Source organism: Giraffa tippelskirchi, chromosome 6 (assembly GCF_054371585.1).
Source record: "Giraffa tippelskirchi isolate mGirTip1 chromosome 6, T2T-mGirTip1v1.2.pri, whole genome shotgun sequence".
NCBI classification, from domain to species: Eukaryota; Metazoa; Chordata; class Mammalia; order Artiodactyla; family Giraffidae; genus Giraffa; species Giraffa tippelskirchi.
In genome coordinates this window covers 135,662,300-135,688,854 of record NC_137280.1, presented here as the reverse complement: position 1 = coordinate 135,688,854, position 26,555 = coordinate 135,662,300, and the positions used below count along the sequence as shown (strand labels likewise).

Here is a 26,555-nt window from a genome sequence, read left to right as displayed (position 1 = left end):
GGTAGGCAGGTTTGGAAAGACAGATTTGGAGTACATCAGGACTAAAAGTAGAAAAAACCAAAATGGTATTCCCTCATGGTTTGTAAAGCAGTTCATTCTATCCCCTCACCATTAGCTGATATTAATACTTCCAACCTAATTCAAACTTACCTGTACTTTCTTGCAGGAAACTCAACTTTACCTAAGCAGCAGATATAGTAAGTACCCACTAGAAATTCACATCGTCAAGGACATCAATTCAAGCCAAGTATTAAGCATTTAGTTTGTGATAGGTAGGCACTAGAAAGAGGACAATAAAGGCACATTCAGCTCACTATTCTACAGTGATTCTGAGAAAGTTACTTTTAGAGTTTTATCTTTTGTCAAATATCAAGCCAAGCCAATCTTAGTACAAGGCAGGTTATTTGTAAAGGAGAGACTGTGCTCCTAATATTATTACATTTTGTTGATCTGAAATATTAAACAGAGATGACCTAGAAGACAAGTACAGTTTAGCACCCCGCCCTTTTTTTTTTTAGCTTTAACTGAAATAATTCTCCCAATCCAGAGAACATCTCTCCATTCAAAGCACGAAATCATGACTATAAAGTAAAAACTGTATGGAGGGGGAAAAAGTCAAATATGAATAGGGAAAAAAAAAAGTAATTGGTTTTTAATAAGTTATTGCCTATAGAAGTAAATAAAAAGAATAGTTTCCTTCCAAATGATTTACCTTTCTTCAGAAAGAATATTTTTGGGAAAGAGAAGGTTAGTATCACCTATCCTAGTAAATGAAAGACTGCCCCAGGTCTTTTTTAGAAGTGGTGCTTACATATCAAATAATCACTTTGCTAAACTTTTTCCCACATTAGATATATTTCTACCTCATTTAAAGGTGTACTATGCTCAACATGCCATTTAGCCAGACTACGTAAGAAACAGAAAAAAAAAAAAAAAAAAATGGACATTACCACAATGCATTTCAGAGCATTTTTTAAATCCAGACTATTTCATATTTTGATGGTTCAATCTTCCCATACTTGATCCCTTATATTTTCAGCACGAACAACAGTTAAAATGAGATGAGTAAATTAAATTCCAAAGAGTGCATCTTTGCTACTTAGTATATTGGACACAGATAAAATACCTACCCAATGTGATTGTTGCACACATTAAACAAAAGTACAATGTTCTTTAAAAAAAATTTTTTTTTCAAAGCAAGTTAAATAGCGGAAGTTCTACTTTCAAGACAAACATACCAACTGACTTCAGTAGCCTGCAAATAAGTTTGAAAAACAATGCAATACACATCTTCACTGTTGTAATTAGACTTGACATGTACAATATGAACCACAAAGTGTCTAAGACAAAACCCTTAATGCTTTTATGCCTGGAGGTAAGGTTGCCAAAGTGTATCCCTGTCTCATTGTCTGGATCAGTCCAAACTCAGTTTATCTAGAATGATTCAAATCACTGCAAGCAATGTAAATAACAAGTGTCATTTTGGGTGAAGTGCACTTGGAAAAGTACAGTGACTGCTCACTTTCTAAGTGTTCAGACATACTAAAGTGCTTCCAAACCACACATTAACTGGTCCTCTCCCAGGACAAGCCATTTCCAGAGACCTCATTCTCAAACTTGACTGACCCAGGGAACATGGGATAAAACAAAGTAACTTGCAACCAAAGTTGTGAATGCTCTGAGGCCCTACTTGGAAACTGGCCCACAGACACCTGGGGATGAACAGGACTATTTGATATCCAATTCATAGCTAAGTCAACATTAATGAAAAAGCACTGTTAGATTGATCTACAACATTCCAAAATGAGTGATAACATTACCAAATAAATGCTCAGTCACTGTACCTTATTTACATAATTTATCTTAGACTTAATTTCTTTTTGGGGTGGGGGAGACAAGATTCACTCACTGAGATGGGCCAATCTCAAGATTTCCCCTCAACCTTGCCAAAGTAAATGACTTCTGCATCATTGGAAGTCAGCTCCAAAGGACTTGCCCTTCAAGCTTTCCCCATTTAACTCATGTAGGTATTTGCACAAAAGATCTGCCCTTTGTCTTAAAACTTGCCTGACTTGATGTTTAGGCAGAAGAGCAAATCCCATGTATGATACTTCTGCAACTAATTTTACATTTCCTTTTTTCGGAAAAGGTAACTGCCAACATAAATGTGTGATACAGTGGAGATAAAAGTTGATTGCTAAGGGAACTTCCCTGGGGGGTGTCCAGTGATCAAGACTGTGCTTCCACTGCAGGTGGCATGGGCTTGATCCCTGGTCGGGAACTCAGTTTCTGCATGCCTCATGGCACCACCAACAAAAAACGAAGTTATTAACTTTCAGTGACTCTAGGGGTTGTTACCTGAAACCTCACACTCTGGTCATTACACTTCATTCAACAAGTTCTCCTAACTCCAAAGAATGGAAAGGCACTGTGCAGTTCTTCAGGTCACAATGCCAACACTGACTGCAGTCTGTTACAGGCAAGACAAATGCAAATTACAATTCTGACTGTAATTACAATACTTTTTGGGAGATGTAAAAATTATGCTGGATGGGGCAGTGTTAGCTAAGCTGCTAAGTGCTTCATCATCTATGATGGAAGAGGTTCAAAATAATTCATAGCTCCCTGTAAGAGACTGCAAAAGTCACAAGCCCACACAGCAGTAACTGACAACTAGCCAAAGTAGAAGACATTTCTCAGTAGCCTGGGGACATCTTAAAGAATGAATGGGCCTGGAAAACTGGGTCAGGATTACTCACAAAGCTCCTCATCCTTTCCTGGAAGAAAATGTGATAGTATGTCTTTTATACGGAATTTTATTTGTATATATGTATAAACTTGGTATGGCCTTAATGCTGCAGTTAAGGATTTGTTTGGCTACCACCTTAAGCAGCGTGTTAAGCAATCGCCTCCTTATTGTATATTTTTACTTCTCCCTGGACTCTTAACCTTGAACAATCAATTCCCCTTTGTCCCTTATTCAACCCTGTTTTTTGCATGAAGTCATAATGTTATGGCAGTTATTTTTTGGCTTGTAAAAAAAAAAAATCTATTTCTGCAGTTTGAAGATGGAATGTAAACTTTCTGTGATACATGTATATAAAAATATATTTATTGAACCATCCATATACACACATCCATGCTGATTCCAGTGGAAAAAAATTAAAAGTTTTCTGAAATTTTCCCTGTGGTTAACTCATAGTTGTTACTAATTAACCAACTTGATATTAGAACTTTTGAAATCTCGCAGTTACCCGAGAGAAACCTACGTATCATCTGGAAAACATCATTTCACTTAAGACAAGGCTTTATGCTGTTCGTTCAAGATATATTTATTGATAGGTGCTATGGGATACAAAGATGACTGAAACACAGATCCTGCCCATAAGGAGCTTACAGTCTAGTAGGGAAGACAGAACACATACATGGGATACATGGTCAGAGCTAGGTTTCAGTAAGATGAATCTAATATTGTGTAGAAAGTAGACAGGAAGTAAGAAGAGGTTAAGAAAGCTGCGAGGCCACTGAGAGGAAGTGAGGAGGAAGGATGTCAAAGACTGTTGAGGTAGAACTGACAGGAATTAGCTGGAAACAGGATGTAAGGAGTAAGGAAAACAGGAAGCAGGTGACTAAGGTGACTTTGACTTGTAGTATGGGTAATGACAAACTGAGAACGGAGTAGGTTTACAATAAGAAATGAAACTTGGCACACACAGCTCCTGCGCGTAAACACAAAATGCCCAGGATATACTGGGCACAATCAGAAAGAAACAGGTAACTGCCCAGACCAGGGACGGAAGTACTTCAAAATGATCAGTGACTTCTTCCTCTTCTGCCCACCCCTCAAACGTTCACACCAATCCCCTCCGATATGAAATGCGTGATGCCTATAATTTACTGAATTATGCCCAATCCCTAGGCATGCCTCCCTCATAAGCATGAAAACAGGAATACATTCTTCAACTGAGTGAGTCATCATTTCAGAGTGCTTTCGTGTACCTCCAGGAGGAATGGATTAACCCTCTAGTCCTTGTCCTCCAGGAGATTATGGTATGTTCTAATTCTAGGTTGAAGGGGTAAGTTATAAGCTAAGAGAAAGGTATTAAATATTCTAGGAACATATTTTAAAATGAAGATTGGGATAGAATTTCCAACAGGAGGGACAATGTGGAAGAAAAGTAGATGAAAATAAACTTGCTCCTTACTTCAAATTCTGGACAGAGCAACCCCCACAGGGTAATGAATTAACCTCTCGTAAGACATCTTAAGACACCTTTTCTCTTAGGGAGAAAAAAAAAGCTCTTGAACGAGGTCTTGAAAAAAAAGGTTTTGATGGTAAGAGATTGGAGGTGGTGGCGGGAGGGGTGGCAGGGAGAATGCAGATGCAAGTCTATCTTCAGGGAAGTGAAGGCACTTGAAGCCACAGAATCAGCAATACCTAGCTTGTCAGCAAACCATAAACACCCTTCCATGAATAGGAAAAACCATTGGAAAGGCAGATTAGGACCCTGATTCACACATGGTACTGCCAAGCACTGAACAGGGTATATGCCTAAGACCAAATTGCTGCCCCTTAGGAGCTTACAGTTCTAACAATACAAGGTGGGGAAAGCACCACAATGTACAGAATGCAAAATGCTGACAGATTTAGGAGAAAATTACAGCTGAGTTTCAGCTATTAACACATTAGGATACCCAATAGCTTTCTGACAGCTAGTAGTAAACCCATCCCTGAGGGGAACACAAGTTAATGTCCTTATTGACAAAAGGCCCTGGTAGAACGGGGCATTAAAACAGCTGGAAGAAAACAGAAAATGTGGGTATGAAAACTGAGCTAATGAAGCAACTGGATAAGCAAACGCAATGTGGCTCCTTCCCTTTTCTCCCCACATCCCACCTTTTGACAGCTTTGGCTCACTAAAGCAAACATGGGGCAGGACTGGCAATTCCTGAATGCGCTGTACCAGTCATCCGAGTCATCGACCTTTTCAAAATTGCAGGGGTTATGCAAATCACCTTAGTCCTTTCCAGCACTGATATTCTAAGAAATCTAGGAGTCTCCTCCTGTTTCTTGTGATAACCATCAGTACAGGGGGGGAAAAGCCTTTACAAAAATAGTTGCTCACTTAAAATTATGATTTTCTTTTATATAAACCATAAATTATTCATATTCCATCAGCTAAATTCCACCCCATCCCACTCTTCTTGAAAACCAATGTAGCTATCTATACAAATTTATTTTTAACACAACGTGTGTTCTACATAATCTACTTAAATTGTACACTGAATCTTTAAAGAAAGGAAGTCCCTTCTTTCCTAATTCCTTATGTCTTCATTTAAAAGGGCCAAATCATTGTACATACACTCCTCATAAAAACATTAAGAATCTAAACCAAACCCAAAGTCAAACAGGTGACTGTTAACAAAACTTAGGGAGAGTATCAGTAACCAAAGTGTTTAATTACAGCAATAGTTAAAACTTTATATCCATATTAAATGATAAAATCATCCCTCTAATTACTACCAAAAATATAGGCAAACTTCCCACAAGTGGGTTTCTGAAAAATAAATACTTGCTAAAGTACTTCAATAGTGAATTTCTGGGTAAGCATCACTTACTTTTTTTTATAAAAAACAAAGACACACTAGATGGATACAAGTCCCTTAGAAATCTGTGACATTGGACACATTTCAAAGTAATAACCATGCATAAATTTCTGTAACTGACCAGGTCACATGGTTTATGGAAGTAACAAGAGAATTGATTTCCAATACTATATGCTTCTCATTGAGGGCTACCAGGTTTCCGTAGAAACTGAAGAGGAGAGACTTCAAAAGTCATGCAATCAAAAGACGACAACTTTGATTCTAAGCCAATACATAAGCATGATCAAAAATATAACTGGTTAAGGGTTGTAGGCCACCTTTAATCAACCTTTCACTCATTCAGGCCATTATTAAAGACTGCTTCATGAAAGCATGAGCAAAGCAATCTAATTTCAGCATCATCGAGAGTTAGATACATATCCACTAAAAATAATAAAAATAAAAGTTTTGTCTCACATGTGCCACCATATCTTTAATTCAGTCTAGTAAGTTCACAAGCCCATCTATGGTCCCCAGAACCTTGATATTACAGTAAACACAAATTCCAAAAGGTATTACTACCTTAAAACCAGAAGTCCTCATTTAATGACCTAGTACAACATGACAAGCAACTTTAACCTACAATCCCATCCCACATAAAATATTGCTAAGTTTCTGACACATTCTTTAAGGTTTCTAAAACACTTGCAAAAAACTACCTCTAATCGTCCACTGCCAATCTGTGGTACATTAGGCACTTAGCTAGAACTCCATATTCAAATAAATGTTGAAGTTGCTTCTTTTACAAGATTCAAAATTGCTAAACTAAAAGTTCAACAATTATCTAATTTGTATACAGCCCCTACAGAGATTCTTTTAAGTAGCACAAAAATAAAGCTTTAATATAAAAATTATTTTTATAGATTAGTAGATATGACAAATGCAAACACTTACCTAAAATAAGCCACAAGAGAAACAATGGTCTACAAATTTACACTTCATAGAAAGAAATTTTCATATAGATTCTAACAAACAGTATCTATAAAGTGCCACGTTCTCCACTAAATCACTAACTCTACCAGGGTTTTCAAATAAAGGGATGAAGAAAAGTATCAGAGGATGGCAGTTATAAGCATAAAACACAACTAAACTAACCTGGATGATGCTATGATAAAAATATTGTCTTCCACATCCAGATTAAATTGTACTAAATGTATTATCAAACCAGATGAGAAAATAATCTAGTAATTCAATAGTACTGTTATAATACAGTCTGCAAATCACAAGAAGCCCTACAAAATTAATGTTTAACTACTTTACCCTCAAGGAAATAGAAAACAGTAATGCTAGTCTTGACCTGAATCTCTACACTGAAGTTATTTCATGCCCCATTCCCTTAATGGTATTCAAATGTAAATAGGTAGGCACTACGGTTCTAGGAAAAAAGCATCAGTTTTGGAGGCCAATCTGCTCCTACTACATGGAAGCTGGTGATGTAATTTCTTCACCTACTACTTTGGGGGGTGGGGGTGGGGAATAACACCTAATCCACAGAGTATAGCTGTGAAAAATTTAGTTGTCTAACCTAAAACTAAAGTGCAATTTGACTAACATGGTGGTAGTAACCTACTGATCCAAAACCAAACAATTATTCTTGCATTATCCATTTCACCACTTCCCAGCAATAACTCAAAATGTTGAGAACACAGGAAAACACAAAACCAACCTCAATATAAAAGCAAACAAAATTATTTTTGTACAGTCTAAGGTCTATTTATTTTCAACAGGTCTTAAAAGACTGAGATCTACTGAGCCAAACTAGTGTAACTTAGCTAAAATGTTCATGTGTGAAGGGTTTTAAGCTCAGGAGAAAAGAATTACATGTTGGGCCATTTTGACAGACAAAAAAATTATGTTGAATGTGATGAGGTGATGCTGCCTACAGAAAATCTTGCCCTCACCTATTTTCATTTTCACTAACTGTGAAATATGTGAATAGATGTGTACCTAGGGTAACATGTTTATTACATCAGCAATAAGTGTAATCAGTGATAGCTGGATACTTAAGCGTGTTAACCATGACACTAAATCCTATTTATAAAGTCCAATGCAAGTCAAAACACCATAATATCCCAATTATGGTAACTTGAAATTACTGAAGCAACTGTTTGTGAAATTATGCAGGAATTCCCTGCAATAAATTACAAGCAGCATATAGTATATGGGTACCTCTCCAAATTAAAACACACACACACAATTGGTACAAATAAAGTTGGGATTAATTACTTACAGTAGTTGTTACTATAATTCCTGAGAGAGATTTCTAGTTGCTATTTTTCTGAGACTCTATTTCAAAGGAACGAGTCTTCACTCCAGCTGTCCTATTCCACCATTCCACCCACCATGAATTACAGGAGTAAGGACTCCCTGTGTTCTCAGTGGGGCTGCTTCATTTTCCAAGAGCATTTTGGCATCACTGGCCCCCATTCACCAAACACCAGAGGCAGGGTATGCATCTCCCTCCACCCGCCCCCCCTCCAAAAAACCCCACAAATTTCTGCATGTCCTCTAGGATATAACAATAGCCCCAAGTTGAGAAACACTGTATTTAGTTAGTGCCCTTAAAGCTCCACTCTGAAGAGGAAAAACATTTAGAAATGTATCGTTTAGTATTCACTTATGAAAAATGACTCCTAGGTTATCTATAATTTATCACCTAACAGTTACTGCAACTTAACTTTTTCCTCAAAAATAACTCAGGCTAAATTTTCTTCTTTCTACTACAAGCTTAATATAAGCTACAAAAGTACAAGCTGAATTTCTTCTAATTCTGGGCCAAATCAAGTGGTTACCAAGTAGTTGTTTAAACTGACCCAAAAACCAGCCATGGGATTCAGTTATTTTATGTTGTTATATATGTTTATGAAGGAGATGTTGCCAATTTTCAAATATTTGAGGTACTAAGAACCAACTGATAACATCAAAAACTTCATTTAAGATTACACCCTTCAGTAAACCTAGTTTCCCAGTAACAGCAAAGCATTCCTATTCCTACTAATATACTAGCCTCAAACAATAGTCTTAAAGATGAACACTGTTAAAAAAATAAGTTAAAGTTGACAACCTCGTTGCCCTTCAATTGGTAGTGACAAGTTATCACACAAAGGCTTGCTACACAAATGTGTAAACAAAACCTTCATCCATCTCACACACAGCACTCAACACATACTATGCAAAACGAGTATTAGTCTATATCACCGGATCTTCCAGAAACGTTTTAATAAAAATTGGCCATTTCCAAGAAATACCCACTGCATGCCCACCAGTAAAAGGGAACCATAACAAAACAGAAAATTTACCATATGGCTATGATTAAAAGAAAAAAAACTAGCACGCACTCAAGCACACCATCAAAGTCCAATATTAATGTCACATTCTTTCTTATGGGCTATGATTAGGATTCTGAATAGACACTGAAATAAAACTTAATACAAATGCTGAACTATTCAGGTCAAAGGACTCTACAGAAGCATCTGTACTCAAAGGTATTCCAGTTTGAGACTCAATTTCAGAATAAGGCATAATAAACGAACACAAGACATACAGGGTAAAAAAGGGAGTCATAATTCCCAACATACTCTGAACCTGATAGAACAAATCTAGGGGTCTTTTTTTATTATTTTCTTTAAACAATTGCCAAGACTGGAATCAAAGATAAATAGAAGGCACAACAGTTTTGCTCTGGTTTTGTGTTACTTAGATTTGGAAATTTTTTTTGTTCTTTTTTCTTTTTTTACAAATACAAATTAAACATGAAAAAAACTCTACCTCAAAAAAAATTTAACAGTTCAAGAAAAGCTTACCAGTTGCATTCTAGACATTTAAACCTATCTCACTATTTAAATTCCAATGTCAAAAACAGTAGATTTTGGAACTGTTTTGTGATCATGTTTTAAAAGAAAACTCTACGTAAACACCTTTTATTCAGTTTTTAACCACATCAACGAGAACCAAAATTGTCAATTTTTCCAATGGTAATTTCTCCACACCAGAAGATAGTCATGACTCTCAAAGAAGAAACAATTTGGGTTTATCCGGTCTTCAAAATGTTTATCAAATCCTGTAATTCTCACAGGCTTTTGAAACACATAGAAAGTAAGTAAGAAATAGTCCAATGAATGAAACATACCAAATGTCAGTAAGAAGCAAGACACATTCCTTTGGGGAAACTGTTAAAAAAAAAAAAAAAATCCAGTCTGTATATGCAAATAAAGCAAAGAAATTCAGTCTTTTTTTTTCTTCTTTAAAAATCCATTTTTCCTAAAATATCATTCCACAAAATTGGAAGTGAAGGACTAAAGGTGGGGGGCAGGGGAGAGAAGGAGCACACACTATTAACACAAAAAGTAAAATTTTACAAACTTAAGCAGTTTATGATAGACTAGGATCATATTCCAAGATACCAAGGTTGGCTGAAGAAATTCATCATTCTGTGGGAGCTAGTTTGTACTGCTGCCTGAAGACTGGTGAAGAGCAATTCACTGCCTTGGAGCAATGCTCCTGCCCACTCCAAATCCTGGTTTCTGCACCATGCCTCCACGGGGTGGGCCTCTCATACCACCACCCAGCCCACCTCGAGGACCTCCAGGTCCCCGCAGGCGGTTATCTCGGCGGTCCCCTTCACGGGCAGCTCGAGTCTTCTTTTCTTCCACATTCAGACGGACCTCTCCTCTGAACATGATGGGCTGTAAGAATCAAGGTGAACAGATTTATAGAGTGCTTATGAACTACTCTCAGAAGAGTAGCAAAAGTGCTTATAAGCTAGCTCTCACAGATAAAACAAAGCTAAAAAAAAAAGAACAAAGAACCAGCAGCTTACAAATCAGCTACCTTCTCATAGTTCACTTTTTGTGAACTTTTTGTCTCAAACTCAGAACACATAATTTTTCCATTAACAGATATATGAAAAAACGATTAGGTATCCAAGTTAGTTCAAAAGTTAAAAAGTCCACTTGTGCACAGCAGTACAAGTAACTCTTATTATAGCAAACCTTACCTTCTCATAGAATTATGTAAATGGAATACAAATAAAAACTGTCACCTTCTCCAGGGATTGGGAGACTTAGAATAAAATCCCATCATCATGTAATGTGGAAAGATTTTGCTGCACATGTTTATGCAAAGCACACATACATCTCAAAAACATCATGAATTTCATTTCAATATAACCTTAAGAAAATGCGATTTGCCTTCACAGAATTTGAGAAAATACTAACATAACAATACCAGATCTTAGTGCAAGGGAAAAAAGTCTTGGGTCTTCTTTTTTGCCAAAAGAACTATAGTAAACAAAGGATTACTCAAGATTTCAATGAACTCAATTTATGCTCCTTGCCGGCACTCTGTGGTTTTCTAACGGAAGTATTTTTTTAAAATAAATACCTAACAGTACTTAGTATGCAGAAGTGTTCTGTATACTTCACCTTTATTATCTCTTTTAATCTTTACAACAACCCTTTAAGGGTTATTATCACAACTATTTTATATAGACCAGCAAACTGGTACTAGGGAGGTTAAAGAACGCATACTGCACAGGTCACAAGTCTAGTGAGTGACAGGAGAGCAATGTAAACCCAGGCATCCTGACGGGAAAGTAGAAGCACTCAACCTACACAGCATGGACCTACGCCAGTTATATTCTACAAGCTATTTCTGTACACAAAAAACTGCTGAAGGGAATAAGGTAAACTTCTACCCAAACAGTGAGATGAGGATAAGTGTTAGTCGCTCAGTCATGTCCAACTCGTTTCTTGTTCAGTTATGTCCGACTCTTTGCAACCCCATAGACTGTAGCCCACCAGGCTCCCCTGTCCATGGAATTCTCCAGGCAAGAACACTGGAGTGGGTTGCCATTCCCTTCTCCAGAGGATCTTCCTGACCCAGGGATCGAACCTGGATCTTCCACACTGTAGGCAGTTTCTTCAGTGTCTGAGCCACTTAAAGCAAGCTACGTTTGCAGCCCCCGAAGGACACAGACGTGACCTGGAAGCGCTCGTGAGGAAACCTGCATGGGGGTCAGGCAGGGAGGCCTCTTTCGGGCTCTGATTCTAATTTAAATCTTATATTCTGATTAAACATATACTTGTACATATATAAATATCCTAAATATCCTAACACATCCAATATTACAGATATTTTATATATATACTTTATATATACACTATATAAATCATACACATTAATGTGAAGTGCCATTCCTGGCAATGTTCTACATACAATGAGAAAAACAGAAGTATTTTAAGCCTGAAAGATAAGAGGTTACGGGACTGCAGATATTTTAAAAGGTAGTTATAGAAGACATCTCTAAGGAGGTATCACAAGGACAGAAGCAATCTGAATGAAAAAAAGTACCAGACACACACCCCTTTCTGAAGAACTTTACCTAAACAATTCTTATGCCTAAAGATACCATGACTTACCCACACGCCGTCAATGAAACACCAAAGCCCTCCTCTTGGATAATGAACTAGGAAGCAATCAGGTCTGACCTTGTTTGGCCCCACTGGGATTATCACACCATTAAAGAAAATACAAATTCAAGGTTGCACCAAAAAGTGTGACCACTGAACTATCACATGCTTAATGGTGAATTTACAACAAAGCCTACAGGACATTTCTGAGTTCAGCATTCCTGTGTCCTGGGTGAGTTAAGCCATTATTTTCTCCACAGTTCTCAGTGTTTTGCAAGAGATGCCTCGCAAAAATAGTGGTCAAACAGTTTGATAGATAATGCACATTTCCAGGGGAAGGCTAACTTTTAACCACAACATTAAACTTTGTAGTATACCCACTAACATTCTGGAGAACATCAGAGGTTCTGGAGAACCACTGGGAAATAATGATCTGCACCATTTCTAACTAACATGGTTAATAAAATGTGTAAGCTTTAACTGGCAGAGACTCAAAATAGACTAGTGGTTGCCAGGGGTTGGGGAGAGAGGATATGGGGAGAGACTGCTTAATGGGTAAGGGACTTACTCTTGATGAAACTGTTTGCAACTAGACAGGTGATGGTTGCACAACAATGTGTATTAAATGTCAATGAATTGTACCCTTTAAAATGTTTAATTTTGTTACGTGAATTTCACCTCAGTTGAAAAAAAGTGAGGTCTAAAAATTGCCACACTCATCTCAGTAAATTAACAATATTTATATCTTTGTTCTTCTCTACAATGACTACTACTACGGAGCTTTTTTGCAATGAAAGATGTGGGGGAAGGAAAGGACCCTATAAGGACACAGAAACAAGACTCCAGTTCTACAAATTCCTCTACTATTGGAGAAGGTAGGTGGACTCCAAACCCAGACAAGTCAAAGAACAAAAGGAGATGCTCCTCGTAGTTACACCCAAACAGTTATATAGGAAAACTGCAAGTATACCTGGTAAACAAACTGATTCTAAGTTCTTAGCTAAAAGTAACATTGTGCTTCATTCATCTCTTACAACGAATAAAGGAACTGCATAAATCTCAGTGTACTGGTAACCACAGTTACTTCACTCTCCATCATGCACTTAGGCAAAAACTATTTATATGATATTTTGTTTTGCTAAGCTCCCAGGCAGTTCTTTTAATAATGGTTAAACATGATGAAAAATATTATCCAGATAGGTTGGAATAAATTGCACTTTACATATAAGACACAGTTTTAAGGATGGATGAATACATTAAGATAAACATAAAAAAAAACCAAGAAGAAAAATTGCTTACCCTGTTGCTAAGCACCTTCTGAACAGGCTCAGAATCATCAAACACAACAAACCCAAAATTGGGTAATTTCCCACCACTGTTAATACGCAGTTCCACCACATTCCCATAATCTGCAAGTGAAACACAGATTCTCAAATAAGTTAGAGCACTTTTTAAAAATATTATATGCACATTGTCCACCAACAGCCACTAGGCACATGTGGCTATAAGGAATGTGAACTGTAGCTACTATGAAAGAAGATGTGCCCTGTGTGCCAACACACACACAGCATTTCAAAGACTTACAATAGGATCATGGAAAATGTCTCATGTTTATATATATTCAAATGATGTCTTAGACACACTGGGTTAAGTGAAATACTAATTTAATTGTCCAGTTTCAAAGTGTAACTACAGGGTGGTCTAGTGGTTACGAATCTGCCTGCCAATGCAAGGGACACGGGTTTGATCCCTGATCCGGGAAGACCCCACATGCCGCAGAGCAGCTAAGCCTGTGTGCCACAACTACTGAAGCCCGAGCACCCTAGAGCTGGTGCTCCGCAATAAGCCACTGCAAAGAGAAGCTCGTGCACCACAACTAGAGAGAGCCCAAGTGAAGCAACAAAGACCCAGCGCAGTCAAATAAATAAATATATCTTAGAAATAAAATATACAATGTTACTAGAAAACTTAAAATTACATATGTGGCTCATCTATTTCTATTGGACAGCAAGTGAATCTAGTGTTTAAAACTCAACAACATGGGGTGGGAAGGAGGTTCAAGAGGGAGGGTACATATGTATACTAGGGGTGATTCACATTGTTGTATGGCAGAAACCAACACAACATTGTAAAACAATTATCTTCTAATTAAAACTAAATCTTAAAAAAAGATGAAGGAAAAAAAAACTTAATAACCTACTTTGAAAAAAGTCTTTAAGCTCTGACTTGTCCACCTCATGAGGCAGGTTGCCAATGAAGAGCTGGTGACTGTCAGGGTGTCTCACAATTCTTCGGGGTTCCACATCTCCTTGCTCACCAGCCTCACGGACTGAAGAGGAAACAAAAACATCAAGGAATGAGAAAGAAGACATCCTGCAGTAACTGTTCCATTCAACAGTTTTCTCTCTACCCCTAACACAGATAATTCAATTCACTCTGCAATGTATTTTTAAATCTAAGTACCCACAAATATCAACTGCCCTCGCAAAACAAGCTCTCATCCTCAACATGCCCGGCACAGAGAAGCCCTTCTGAGCTCTCACCTGGTCTGGGTCCCCTCTGGGGAGGAACATTTATTCGCTGTTCTCGCACCCTCTGATCCCTCTGAGGCCTCTGAAGTGGAATCTGAGATTCAGGCTTAGACTCCGGGCGAGGCTGAAAAATGTATGCATCAACTTTGGTGTAAAAACAAAGCAAGCTTACCTTTTTTTTCCTTTTTAAGTGTTCTAACTAACAATAAGGTTTAAAACTAGAAAATGACAATCCTTGAGTTCTCTCGCCCCCCCCCCAAAACCCAAACAAAAATAAAAACACATTAAAAATCAGCTTGTACCCTTTCTCCTCTGCCTTATCTGTTGCTGTTCTTTAGTTGCCAAGTCGTGTCCGACTCTTTCAAGACCCCATGGACTGTAGCCTGCCAGGCTCCTCTGTCCATGGAATTCTCCAGGCAAGAATACTGGAGTGGGCGGTCATTTCCTTCTCCAGGGGATCTTCCCAACCCAGGGATCGAACCTGTGTCTCCTGCACCGGCAGGCGGATTCTTCATCCCTGAGGCACCAGGGAAACCTGTCTTATCTGTTAAACCTCTGTAAATTCACATTACATGAAAATATAAGTAAGTTGGCCTAATATGCAAATTTAATTATAAACTCACCTGTGAAGCGGGTACTTTAACAACATGTGGGGGTATCCCAGTAACTGGAACAGCTCCGCTGGGTGGAAGGTTCTTACTGGTCACAGATGCCCAAGAAAACGTCTAAGGGAACAACACCATGAGTTGTTATAATACTTAGCAAAACAATATAAAAGTTCTAGGCTTTTGATTTCTCGTACATTATACATGCATCACATTCTCAAGAGGCAAGATGGTTTATAAGTAACTTGAAATTCCTTTGCCCCATCACTTAAAATTTAGTACTAAAGTTCCTTAGGATTTATTAAGCATCAGCAAAATATGAGCAGCTAATTCCACTCAATTTCAAGTTGTGAATCCAAGAAAATTCTCCCTCCAAAGCCAGTTCTTCCTCCTTTGATTTTCTCACTCTACAACCCAATTATACCACCTTTAGAATTTTCTTGAATTATTTCAATCAGTATCAAAATCACCAGATCTTATTTACCTCTTATCTCTTCATCTTCACTGCCATGACCCTAATCCAAGATGTCATTACCTCTCTCCAAGACTACTACAATTAAACCACCTAACCTGTCATCTACCTCACTCCATTAAACCTAATTTTCCACCTGCAAGCTATAGTCATGTCACCATTTCTCTTTACTACTCACCTACTAGCTGCCACACACCTATTTTATACAGATCAGCAAACTACAAACCAGGGAGGTTACTGACAGTTCCCATACATAGAATAATGCTCAGAACAGTATCAAGACACTTGAAATAACTCTTAGACAAATAACAATTTAAGAACCCTGGCCATATAAATACAGCACTAAAACATACTCCTGCACAGAGGATCAGCTGTAAAGGTTCTGTGAATTCAGCCAGTATCATCCTGGTGTGACTCATAAGAGGTAACTGAAAAGCTTCAAACTTTTGAAATCAGTTATTCCAATTAGAATATATTACAATTTGTTTCTACTTCTACTGTAAAGTTGTCCTCAATTAGATTTCACAGAAAGGGCAAGAAAAGTGCTGTGCCATGTTATTTTTTTGAAGATACACTATCATTTTTCTGTGTACTAAGCACATAACAACATGCAATCTGAATGTAATATTAAAAAGAGGGTTTGTTGATAGGGCAACAAAATAGAACCCAAAACTTCTGGTCTGAAAGTATTCAAATTTCCTTAGAGGAGGGAAAAAACTCTTTTGATTTTATAAAGCAATATGCATCTTATCTGAGGTATGGCTCAATATGGAAGACATTCCCCAATGAATACAAAAACGCACCTACAAAAGTCAACCTAGCAACAAAAAAGGAGAAGAGAGATTTTTTACAACAGAAAGAAGCAGAATAAAACTGAAGACATGCTGCATACTCTCAAGTCCTCCTGCACTGTCTGGGCTATGTCTGCTGGTGCTGGAGAAGAACTCTTCTGAACATCCTCAGGAGCAGTTTCTTCCAATACTGGCTCAGACTTTTCCTCCTGGACGTCAGATACAGGTTCCTGCTCTGGTTCTGGTTCCGGTTCAGGCTCTGGTTCAGCAACAGGTTCTTCTAAATGTTCTTCTAAGTCATTGCTTTCACAGTAAAATTTGAGAAATATCATTCTGCTTCCATTGATTTAGCAAGAAATTCCTAGAGACCTAAACCTAAAAATATCTCCCTCCTCCCCACAAATATCTACAAATTATGTATTTGAGTATTAAACATGAGAACTTTTCAGAAAAGCCCTCGATGAGCAAGTCAGATTTGCTAGATTCTGATTAAGCAAATGCATCAAGCATATCAAAAGGAACCAGACCATTGTTTCTCAAAATCTCAAATTATCACAATTTACCTATCACATATCACAAAACTCTAATAGGTAGTGGGCAGGGGGGGAAAGGAGCTGTTTAACAGGTATGGTTTCAGTTTTGTAAGATAAAAAGTTCTAGATATCTGTTGCACAACTGTGTGCATATACTTCACACTACTATAAAGTACACTTGAAAATGGTTAAAATGTCATGGGGTTTTTACAACCAAAACATTTTCTCATTATAAAAACACACTAGGAATTTCGGAGGAAAAAAAAAATCAGCTGTAATTCAAAATAGTTCTTAAACTTCCACTAAGTCATAGGAACAGTCTTTTAATACTGTATATGCTTTCCCCCTTAACTTCTAATTTGGTAGGCTTGTGGTAGGATAATGAATCTTCATTTTCAGGTGAGTAAAGTCAGTCCCATGACCACACTTTCTAGTTCTCTGAAAGCACTTAATGCTATGTCTTTAATGTATTAACACTTGATAAATCCCAAATCTATTTCCACTTATGATGAAGAAAAAAACTGAACCAAAAAGCAACTTATGGATACTATTTAAGTAGGTCTCAGAGTGCAATCTATATTAAACACGCTTTATATTTATGTTAGATACCAAAAGCAAAACCTTTCTTCTGGGAAATTATCACTGAGATAATTCTGAGCATTATGGCTGCCCTCTAGCAAACAAGACTATACAACTCAAGTTTTCACGCAGCTCTGGACAGACAAACAGTTTTCCTTACCTGACAGTTTGATCATAAAAAGTTCCAGAATCATCAGGTACCACCTCAGGTGTCTGCTGTCTTTCTTCAGGTTCCTCTACTTCTTCTTCAGATTCTAAATGAGAAAAGAAATTTAACATCTTTGTGTTCACTTAATTCACAAATATATTCACTTTCACAATGTTCATCATGACAAAAAAAGGCAATGATATAAGTACATACACATAAAAAGATAAAGAAAATAGGGCAACTGGATAAAATCATGATACAGGATTTAAGGACAGAATTAAGGCTATTTTAATGTCTGGATTACAAGCATGGAATCTGAGGTAATCCAACAAATGGTTCTACCACCTAACTAGCTATATGACATCAGGCAAATGACTCCTGGGCCCTGGTTTAGTAAATGGGAACAACAATACATAATGTACTTATCTGTAAGGTTGTTGTATTCCAGCCTTAAATAAATACTTAGAATTCTCAGCCATATAGAAAACACTAAAATACAGTCTCTCTCCAGAGCAATGGGCAGGTGTATTTGCTAAGCATTATAAGGTGTCAATTCCTGAAACTTAGGGTTCTACTCTAGTAACACACCCCACTGCAGTGGAGGTACCATCTAAACTTCTGCAGAGTCCTACGCAAACTGTGACCAAGATGCTACTACTGCTGCCATAACTCGTCTACTAACGTAGGAGTTCAGTGTGTCCCATCAATACCAGTGGCGTAGGCTAAGCGGTTGGCCTCAAGTAGGTTAAAATTGCCAAGATTTCTTATATCTTAACAATTAAAAGTTACTAATGAAAAATACAGAGAATTATGAAACCATTCAAGAAACTTACACTCTCTTCAAGTCAAACTGATGCCATCCAAAAAAATTTTAGACAAGTAACTTACCCTCCTGAGGTTCAGTGATAAAGCCACCGAAGACCTCATCTTGGTATCTGAAGATATCATTGTGAACATAGAACTTATTTGCAACAGAGCCCTGTAATGCCAACAAAAAGTTTTCATTTATCAGACTTTTAAAACTCCAAATTAACCTACTCCAAATTACCCTGGGCCATTAGCTCTCAACTAATGGTGATATTGCCCATCCCAAGAGATATTTGGCAACTTCTGGAGACATTTTAGTTCTCCCGTCAGGGAGAAGAACTGACAATTACTGAGTGGAGGGCAGGGATGTCGCTAAGCATCCTACATTGCACACGATAGCCCTGACAACAAAATTATCCAGGCTCAAATTTTAAGAGTCAAGGTGAAAAAGATCCTTGCTCTACCCTCAAATAGGTTAAAACCTCCAAGATTTTAAGACTTAACATGTTTGTTAAGAAGCACTCATATATACCGAGTGCTTGAAATAATACCACCAGATGAATATTTAAAATCGACCAATTATTTAAGATGCCAAAGCCCAAATCTCAAATCATTTCTTGAACAATAAATACGTATTACCAACTGCGTATTTTAAAATCCCCTAAATCTGTATCCAAGAATACTGACACAGCACTCAAATGTGGTATAGCTAAAAAGCTTTGCCTACGCTAGTTATAAGACACACTTACGTTGAAATCTAACTATGTCACTTTACTAGTCATTCAATTTCTAAGACTGTTTCTTCACCTGTAAAATGAGGGATACGAACTCAGAGTTTTGATTATTAAATGAGACAGTTTATGAAACAATCCATTATACTTAGGTAATATTAAAATCTTCCTCTTGAAAGATAAGAAGTAAATTTATAGTATTTATTAATATCTCATGATTTCTTGCATATTTAAGTCAATCAACAATTTTAACACTACAGATAATCTAAGCCTTCTCAAGAAATCATGACTAAACTGACTTCATGTGATTTTTCAAACAACCTGAGTTATTTTATATTTAAACAGTAAAACAACAGGGATTTTAGATTCATTGTCCTTCAACAGAAAATTATCTTAAGGGTAATGCTAGAGAAAACTTTCAGCCAGCAAGTCATCATGAATCCCTTCCACATGCTCACACAGATCACAGACAGGATTCCTAACTTTGCTCATTCTGGACCAGGCGAGAAGATACCTCAAATGCAACTAATCAACATAAACCTGTGGTACTTTCATGATAACATGATAAAAAAAAAAAAAAAAAAAAAAAACAGCACTCCTTGAAGAAACAGTTGATTCCACATCCAGGGTGGAGGCTGGAGCAGGGAAAATGCAAGGTGATCCTGAAACCTCCTGTGCCATGGAGTGCCCTGTTCCCAAAAAACCCCCAAACAAACAAAAAACCCAAACCCACTCAAAAGGGTTCACACTTTACAGATCTGGGACATTTTAGAAATTGATAAAAGTTACTAATTAAATTTATTAAACAAAGATCCCATGATAGATAGGAGAAAAAGTCAAGTTACTTACAGTAGAATGCCAACAAAAAAAAATTTAGATGATCACCATTTGTACCCATCAGCAGTTGATTCTGGCAAGAATTAATGAATGCTTAAAACTAATACCTATAAAGTTTGATGAAGAACATAAGTATACGCACAGTCTCAAAGAAACCCGCAAGGAATCCCCCGGTGGTACAGTGGACAAGAACCCACCTGCCGACGCAGGTCTGGGAAGATTCCACAAGCCGTGGAGCAGCTAAGCCCGTGGGCCACAACTACTGAAGCCCATGCACCACAAGTCTGTGCTCCACAAGAGAAGCCATTGTAATCAAGAGCAGCCCCAGCTTGCCACCAGGTAGAGAAAGAAACAAAGACCCAGCACAGCCAAAAATAAAATAAATAAAAAAGAAGCAAGCATAATTTACATAATGATGAGAAAAGTAAAAACATTAACTTTACATGTCAATCTGGTGACCATCACCTTAACTAAGTAATACTAATAATAGGACTTAATGATAACAAATGCTGAAAGACACGTATAACCAAAACCTGATAAGGAAATATCAATTTAAACTGACACATTCTACATGGTAACTTGATTGTCCTCTTTAAAAATGTCTACATCTTGATAAACAAAAGATTAATGAATTAAAGGAGCCTAAAAGGACATAACAGCTAAACACAATGTGTCATAATGAACTGAATTTTGGATAAGGAAAAAAAATACTATTCTTTGTATTACTGGAACAGTAATCAAAATTTAAATATGGACTATAGATGGATTAACTGTATTACAAATATATTTTTTTTAATATTGTATTTATTTATTTATTTGGCTGTGCCAGGTCTTAGTTGCGGCACATGGGATCTAGTTCCCCGCTGCTGCTTAGTTGCTCAGTCGTGTCTGACTCTTTTCAACCCTATGGATTGTAGTCTACCAGGTTCCTCTGTCCATGGAATTCTCCAGGCAAGAATACTGGAGTGGGATGCCACGTCCTTCTCCAGGGGACCTTCAGGAATCAAACTTGGGCCTCCTACACTGGGAGGGGGGGAAGTCTTAGTCACTGGACCACCAGGAAGTCCCGTAAATACCTCCTGAATTTGATTAAGAAGTGACGTGCTCATTCTTAAGAAATGTTCACTTCAGTATCTGAAGACGACTAGCCATAATGTCTCCAATTTATTTTTCAAACAGTTTAGAATTAAAACTGACAAGTAAATAGAAAAAGAACTATATAAAAAAATAGAATTATAAATGTGTGGGCAAATGTGGCTCTAGGTAAGATAACATGTAGGAGTTACTACTGTACTATTTCCTCAACTTTTCTGTAAATTTCAAAAATTAACAGTTTTTAGAAAGACATGTACCAATTTCTCTCTCTTTTTTTCATACCTCAGGAGCAAGGACAAAGGTCTGCATGAATCTCCTCAAAGCCTGGTTGTTATTAGAGAGCAAGCCCATCACCTGGACCACCACACCGTCATTCAGAGTAGCATGAGCATCGACATGGCGGATTTTAGTGTGGCAATTGGTGAAGTTTTGTGACATCACTTTCCTATGGATTTCCTAAGGAATCAAGGCAAGAGATAATGCATAATCTCCAAGAATAACAAAAAACTTTCTAACACAACAAAGAGCATTTATCTGTGCACATCTGAATTACAAACTACAGAGACCCCACTGTAATTTGTCTTAGTATACTATATTTCCAGTGACACCCTGACTTTTTAAAATTATTATTTTCAATTAACATACTGAAAAATGTTTACAATAGGTGATCTCCATGCTAAAACCAATTATCTTCAAACATAAAAAAACTTCAGAATATATCGTACCAAATGAACAAAAAAATTTTCAATGACTAATAAATCAAGTAGTTACTGAATATCTAAATTTCTAAACAGAAGTTGACAATTTTGATTTTCAAATATCAACAAACATTAAGCATGTCTCCACCTCAATTCTATGGGTTATCTCCTAGCTGATCAACAGCCTACATAAAGCTTGTTATGCCTATGCTTACCTTCTGTCCATAGACAGCGTCTGCTGGCTTTCCATTTGAATCCAAACCCCCATGGACATAAGAAGAGTTCTTTCCATAAAACCTGTACAACAGAAAGATACTTGTCATCTTCAAGCATCTTAAGACCAGGTATTTATTGTTCATGTTTGAACCCATCTGCTTCACTAGTACATTCTTGCAGGCACGAACGTGTTTTCTTTCTCATCTTTATATGCATCCACCCCCTACATTCATAACATTTGCTGAACGGGAATGAATGTGGTCAAGGAATTTTTACAAGTCAAAAGTTCCAGGTCTCAGGAAAGGATGTTCACGTTGGAAGGGATCTTGTAGTGCACCTCAGGAAGGCCACTTAACACGCAAGTTCCTGTTTTCACTCACAGAGAACAGAGGTAGTCTTGATATAGATAAGGACATCTATGGACTACCCTGGTGGCTCAGAGGTAAAGAATCCACCTGCCAATGCAGGAGACTCAGGTTCAATCCCTGGGTGGGGAAGGTCCCTTGGAGAAGGAAAGGGCCACCCACTCTAGCATTCTTGGCTGGAGAATTCCATGGACAAAGGAGCTTGGTGGGCTACAATCCAAGGGGTCGCAAGAGCTGGACAAGACTAAACAGCTATTCCTCCATAGTCTTGGAGAGTCCTTTTCTATCTGAGAATGCATGTGATGAATTCCCATTAAAACCCAGTAACTCAGGCAGAAGGGTTTAAGGAGTTCAATTTTTGTTGATGCATTAGGAGCTTCAGACTTAATTAATTCTCCATACCTTTAATTCACCTATATCTTCGACTGGTTTGTTTTCATTACAACAATACTGAATTAGGAAGGTGCCAACAATTTCCGCCCCAACCCCCCAACCCCCCCCCCCCCACACACACACACTGCCCTAACTTGGGGATAGTCACTACTAGGATTTCTTGGCACCTGTACTCCAGACAAACCATCTTTCACAAACGAGCCCATATTTTTCTCTATCCTGATTGTTTCCCCCCTACTCCCCAAAAAAGGGACAGATGTGGGCCCTTAGGGATACCCAAACTACCTTTCAACTTTAAAGTTATTAAAAGGCTCCACATAAGCCAGCCACTTAGTTCACTGCTGGCTAATCCACTTTTCACTGTATCTAAAATGTACCTCAGAGACTAAATGTGAAAAAATAGATGTGTTAGAATCAATAAGTAACAACAGTGACAAGAAATATATTTGGTTAGTTTGTTTCAACTCCTATTCCATTTTAAATTCTAAATGTATCCAACTACTAAAAGCCAAGAATACAATTGACCAAAAAATAACAAAAAGGGGGATATTTATGCTTTAAAGACTTATTCTATCATTCAATAGTCCTGTAAATAACAGCAAATTTTTAAGCCCTTAGTGTCTTTACCTGAGAAATGAAGTTAATTATTCCACAAGGCCTTACACTAAGAGCTTCTTTTTATTTTAAAGATCAAGAAAGGTATAGGAGAAAAAATAGTTCTGGTCCAACAAATACACATACGTTTTAAAATTTCTAAAAAGTATTTCTAATAATCCCACATAAACAGACAGAGGAGTTTTCTATAATGCAGCATTGTTTATAAAAGGAAATAATGGAAGCAACTTATATATTCATCATTAGCGGAATAACATAACAATTTTTTAGAAAATAAAAATTTCATGGATATTAAAATTAGTATGATACATGTACTATCCTTGTAAGATAACAGATTATCAAGCTAAAACACAACATAATAAAAATATTTTCATCTACACAGAAAAATTAGCATTGTTTTTCTAAAGCCTCTCATGTTTATTTCATACATCTGTTTTAATTTACAACAAACCGTTTCCACAAAAAATGTACATTCTAATTTTTTAAAGCATATTAACACAAAAATATGTCAGAACAGGAACAGTCTTGTATCTTCAATACATGCATAACTAAATATAATTCATGGTTCACCAAAAAAGAAAAATAAGCAAAAAAAAAAAAAAAAATCAAAAGTACAAATATACATTTATATTTTCAAGCATTATTTTTCTGATAATGTATAGGAAACTTTGTCTAATTTTCACATATTTACATATTCTACTATTATACAATTTGAATACCCATCACTTTTTGGTACTTACAAAGCACTTTTATGCAACAACCCTAGACAGCGCATAATGAATCAGAGAATCTTTTTATTTTCAACTGAAGGTTAATTACAATATTGTGTTGGTTTCTGCAATATATCAACATGAATCAGCCATAGGTATACATATGTCTTCTCCCTCTTGAGGGAATAAGAGCATCTTAAATACTTACATACTAAAACACAGCATTAGGTGATACTCAGGGAAAAAAAAAATTTTTACCTGTGTAGCATGTCTGGGGCCTGGTTCAACAGTGTGTAATACTGTCTCACAAATTCCCGCCCGACCAGCAGGGGACTAGGCTTCTCCATAACCATTGCTTTGGTCAATTCAACCTGGAAAAAAAAAAAATCAAACATGTTCTACCTGATAGATCAAGTATAAGGGGAGAAAGGAGCAGGGGAGAAGACTGAATCATTTAGCTGAGATTGACTCATAGACCAAAAAGATCACTTCAGCAATTCTTGGGTTTTAAAAGGAATAATCATTATAAGAAACAAAGCAAACCCACGTAGACCAGTGAGATTTTATACATTCAAATTTACTGTAATCAGACAAATGCTATGGGGAAAAAAATATCCCTATGAAGAATTAACTCATCATTATTCCCAATATTCAATTTTTGTAAACTGAACATAACAACATCAAAGGTACATCTTTGCAACATGCATTCCAACTTTGCCAAGCTAGTAAACTCAATTAAGAGGGTTCCACTTGGAAAAAAAAAAAAAGTGTTCCACCTGTAACATCACAACACATTACGGTGGCAGGATTCGGTTCAAGTGCAACAAACACAGCTTTGACAATACAGACACACAATATCACCTTCTTAGTCAAACTAAATCAGAAATTTTTACTACCTTTAAATAACTCTAAATTGCTTAGTTTATTTTATAACACGATCAAAAAAGGAAAACAGGCAAAAAGTAACAAGCAAGATGTTTTTATTCAACAAAATAATCCCTGCCATCTCAAAATTAAGACTTAAAGTGAGTGTGCTGGAATATTTAAAAAGGCACCTGGCACACAGTAAGTTTTCAAATACTGTCACTTACTACTTTTAAAAACCCTTTCAAAAAAGTATTTGGCATGAGATCACTCAGTTTTTCATTTGAGGAGATAAAATCACCCTGAACTATAAAGGCAAAGAGAGGTATGTATAATTAACTATAGCATAAAGAAGAAATGAGAGAAACTGCATTACAATTTTCTTAAAGAATGAGCAAAATGGATTGTTTGGTTCTTGCTCAAGCAGGATGTGGAGATGTTTATCCTTCACTAGTCCATGACTGCATTATTCTTAAATTACCTGTATCATTTATTATTTGTTTTACCAAACTCTAAGAAACTAGACTAATAACATCAATCTAATTGTATCCTTTGATACTGCCAAGTAGTTCATTATAAATTTCTAAATAATACCTTATCAAATACTGCTTACCACATTCAATCTTCTCATGCAAAATGATGAAAATCCTCCAGGTTACAATATCAAAGGTTAAGAAAAAGAAAAACATATACAGACCACACCTACAACTTCTCCTTTCCCTTTGAGATTATCTAGATAATTCAAATTAAAAAAAAACAAAACCACCCTATCAGCTCGATTACACCATTATCATCAATGTTTTATCTTAGACCACAGCCATAAAGAAAGGGAAACATATTGATATTTATATAGTAAATTGATCTTTATTTCATGATTTTTTTCTTTAACTGTTATAATTCTGAAGCTTCTCAGAAAAATCTGTATTATTCACCAAGTTTCTTAATAGTTTAACAGTTTACAGAATTGAGTATCTTGCAAACTAGGGTCTCAATTAGCATTTTTAAATGTTTCAAATAGATGACACTTTATTTCAGGATTACTTCAATTAGCCTTGCATACTCCCAAGGATTATATCCACATTACAAGCACTATGTGGTTCCATTAAAATGGAAACTCCAGCTCAAGTCTCTCCTTTAAGCTCATCTATAATAAATATCAACCAATCAGCTCAAGGGAAATGGTAGCAGTACTTAAAACTAATACTTCTGTCAACTGTATCTCAATAATTGAGGAAAAAAGAAAAAAAAGCAGTATTTTGAAAAGTAATTGTATCTCGATAATTGAGAAAAAAGAAAAAGTAACAGAATACACATAGTATTTTAGTGATGAGAAACTATATTGCTTCAATGCTTAAAAAAAAGGGACTGATTCTTAAAATAGCCAATGGCTTCAAGAATTCTAAGTCATGGTCAGATAAAAAGAACATTTGCAAGAAGGCTTCAAGCTTCCTTTAAGAGTTAAGTTTCTTAAGAGACCATTTCTTATGTAACTTTCTAGCTCCAAAACTG

General features: G+C 36.7%; 2 protein-coding genes across 39 annotated transcripts in view; both read right to left on the bottom strand.

The window, feature by feature from the left end:
- Positions 1–329, bottom strand: part of LOC145508724 (uncharacterized) — an 885,448-nt gene extending 885,119 nt beyond the window's left edge. Inside the window, exon 1 of one of the 3 annotated variants that reach the window (XR_014055559.1) lies at positions 151–329. The gene's annotated coding sequence lies outside the window, so the exon portion shown is untranslated. The remainder of the gene's footprint in view (positions 1–150) is intronic. The other 2 variants (XR_014055558.1, XM_081495989.1) reach the window with 2 other exon arrangements.
- Positions 330–8,848: 8,519 nt separating this feature from the next.
- The window catches only part of G3BP1 (G3BP stress granule assembly factor 1), a 28,470-nt gene continuing 10,763 nt past the window's right edge, over positions 8,849–26,555 (bottom strand). For 28 of the 36 annotated variants that reach the window (XM_081495926.1, XM_081495935.1, XM_081495912.1 and 25 more), the window contains 11 exons: positions 24,441–24,553; positions 22,099–22,180; positions 21,468–21,641; positions 18,604–18,694; positions 17,728–17,821; positions 16,557–16,758; positions 15,211–15,312; positions 14,600–14,711; positions 14,257–14,385; positions 13,356–13,465; positions 8,849–10,331 (listed from right to left, as the gene is read on the bottom strand). In XM_081495926.1, coding sequence (XP_081352052.1) covers positions 10,125–10,331; positions 13,356–13,465; positions 14,257–14,385; positions 14,600–14,711; positions 15,211–15,312; positions 16,557–16,758; positions 17,728–17,821; positions 18,604–18,694; positions 21,468–21,641; positions 22,099–22,180; positions 24,441–24,535 — 1,398 coding nt within the window. In that variant the 5' untranslated portion in view covers positions 24,536–24,553 and the 3' untranslated portion in view covers positions 8,849–10,124. Of the gene's footprint in view, positions 10,332–13,355; positions 13,466–14,256; positions 14,386–14,593; positions 14,712–15,210; positions 15,313–16,556; positions 16,759–17,727; positions 17,822–18,603; positions 18,695–21,467; positions 21,642–22,098; positions 22,181–24,440; positions 24,554–25,659; positions 25,779–26,555 lie in introns of all 36 variants that reach the window. The other 8 variants (XM_081495921.1, XM_081495917.1, XM_081495918.1 and 5 more) reach the window with 2 other exon arrangements.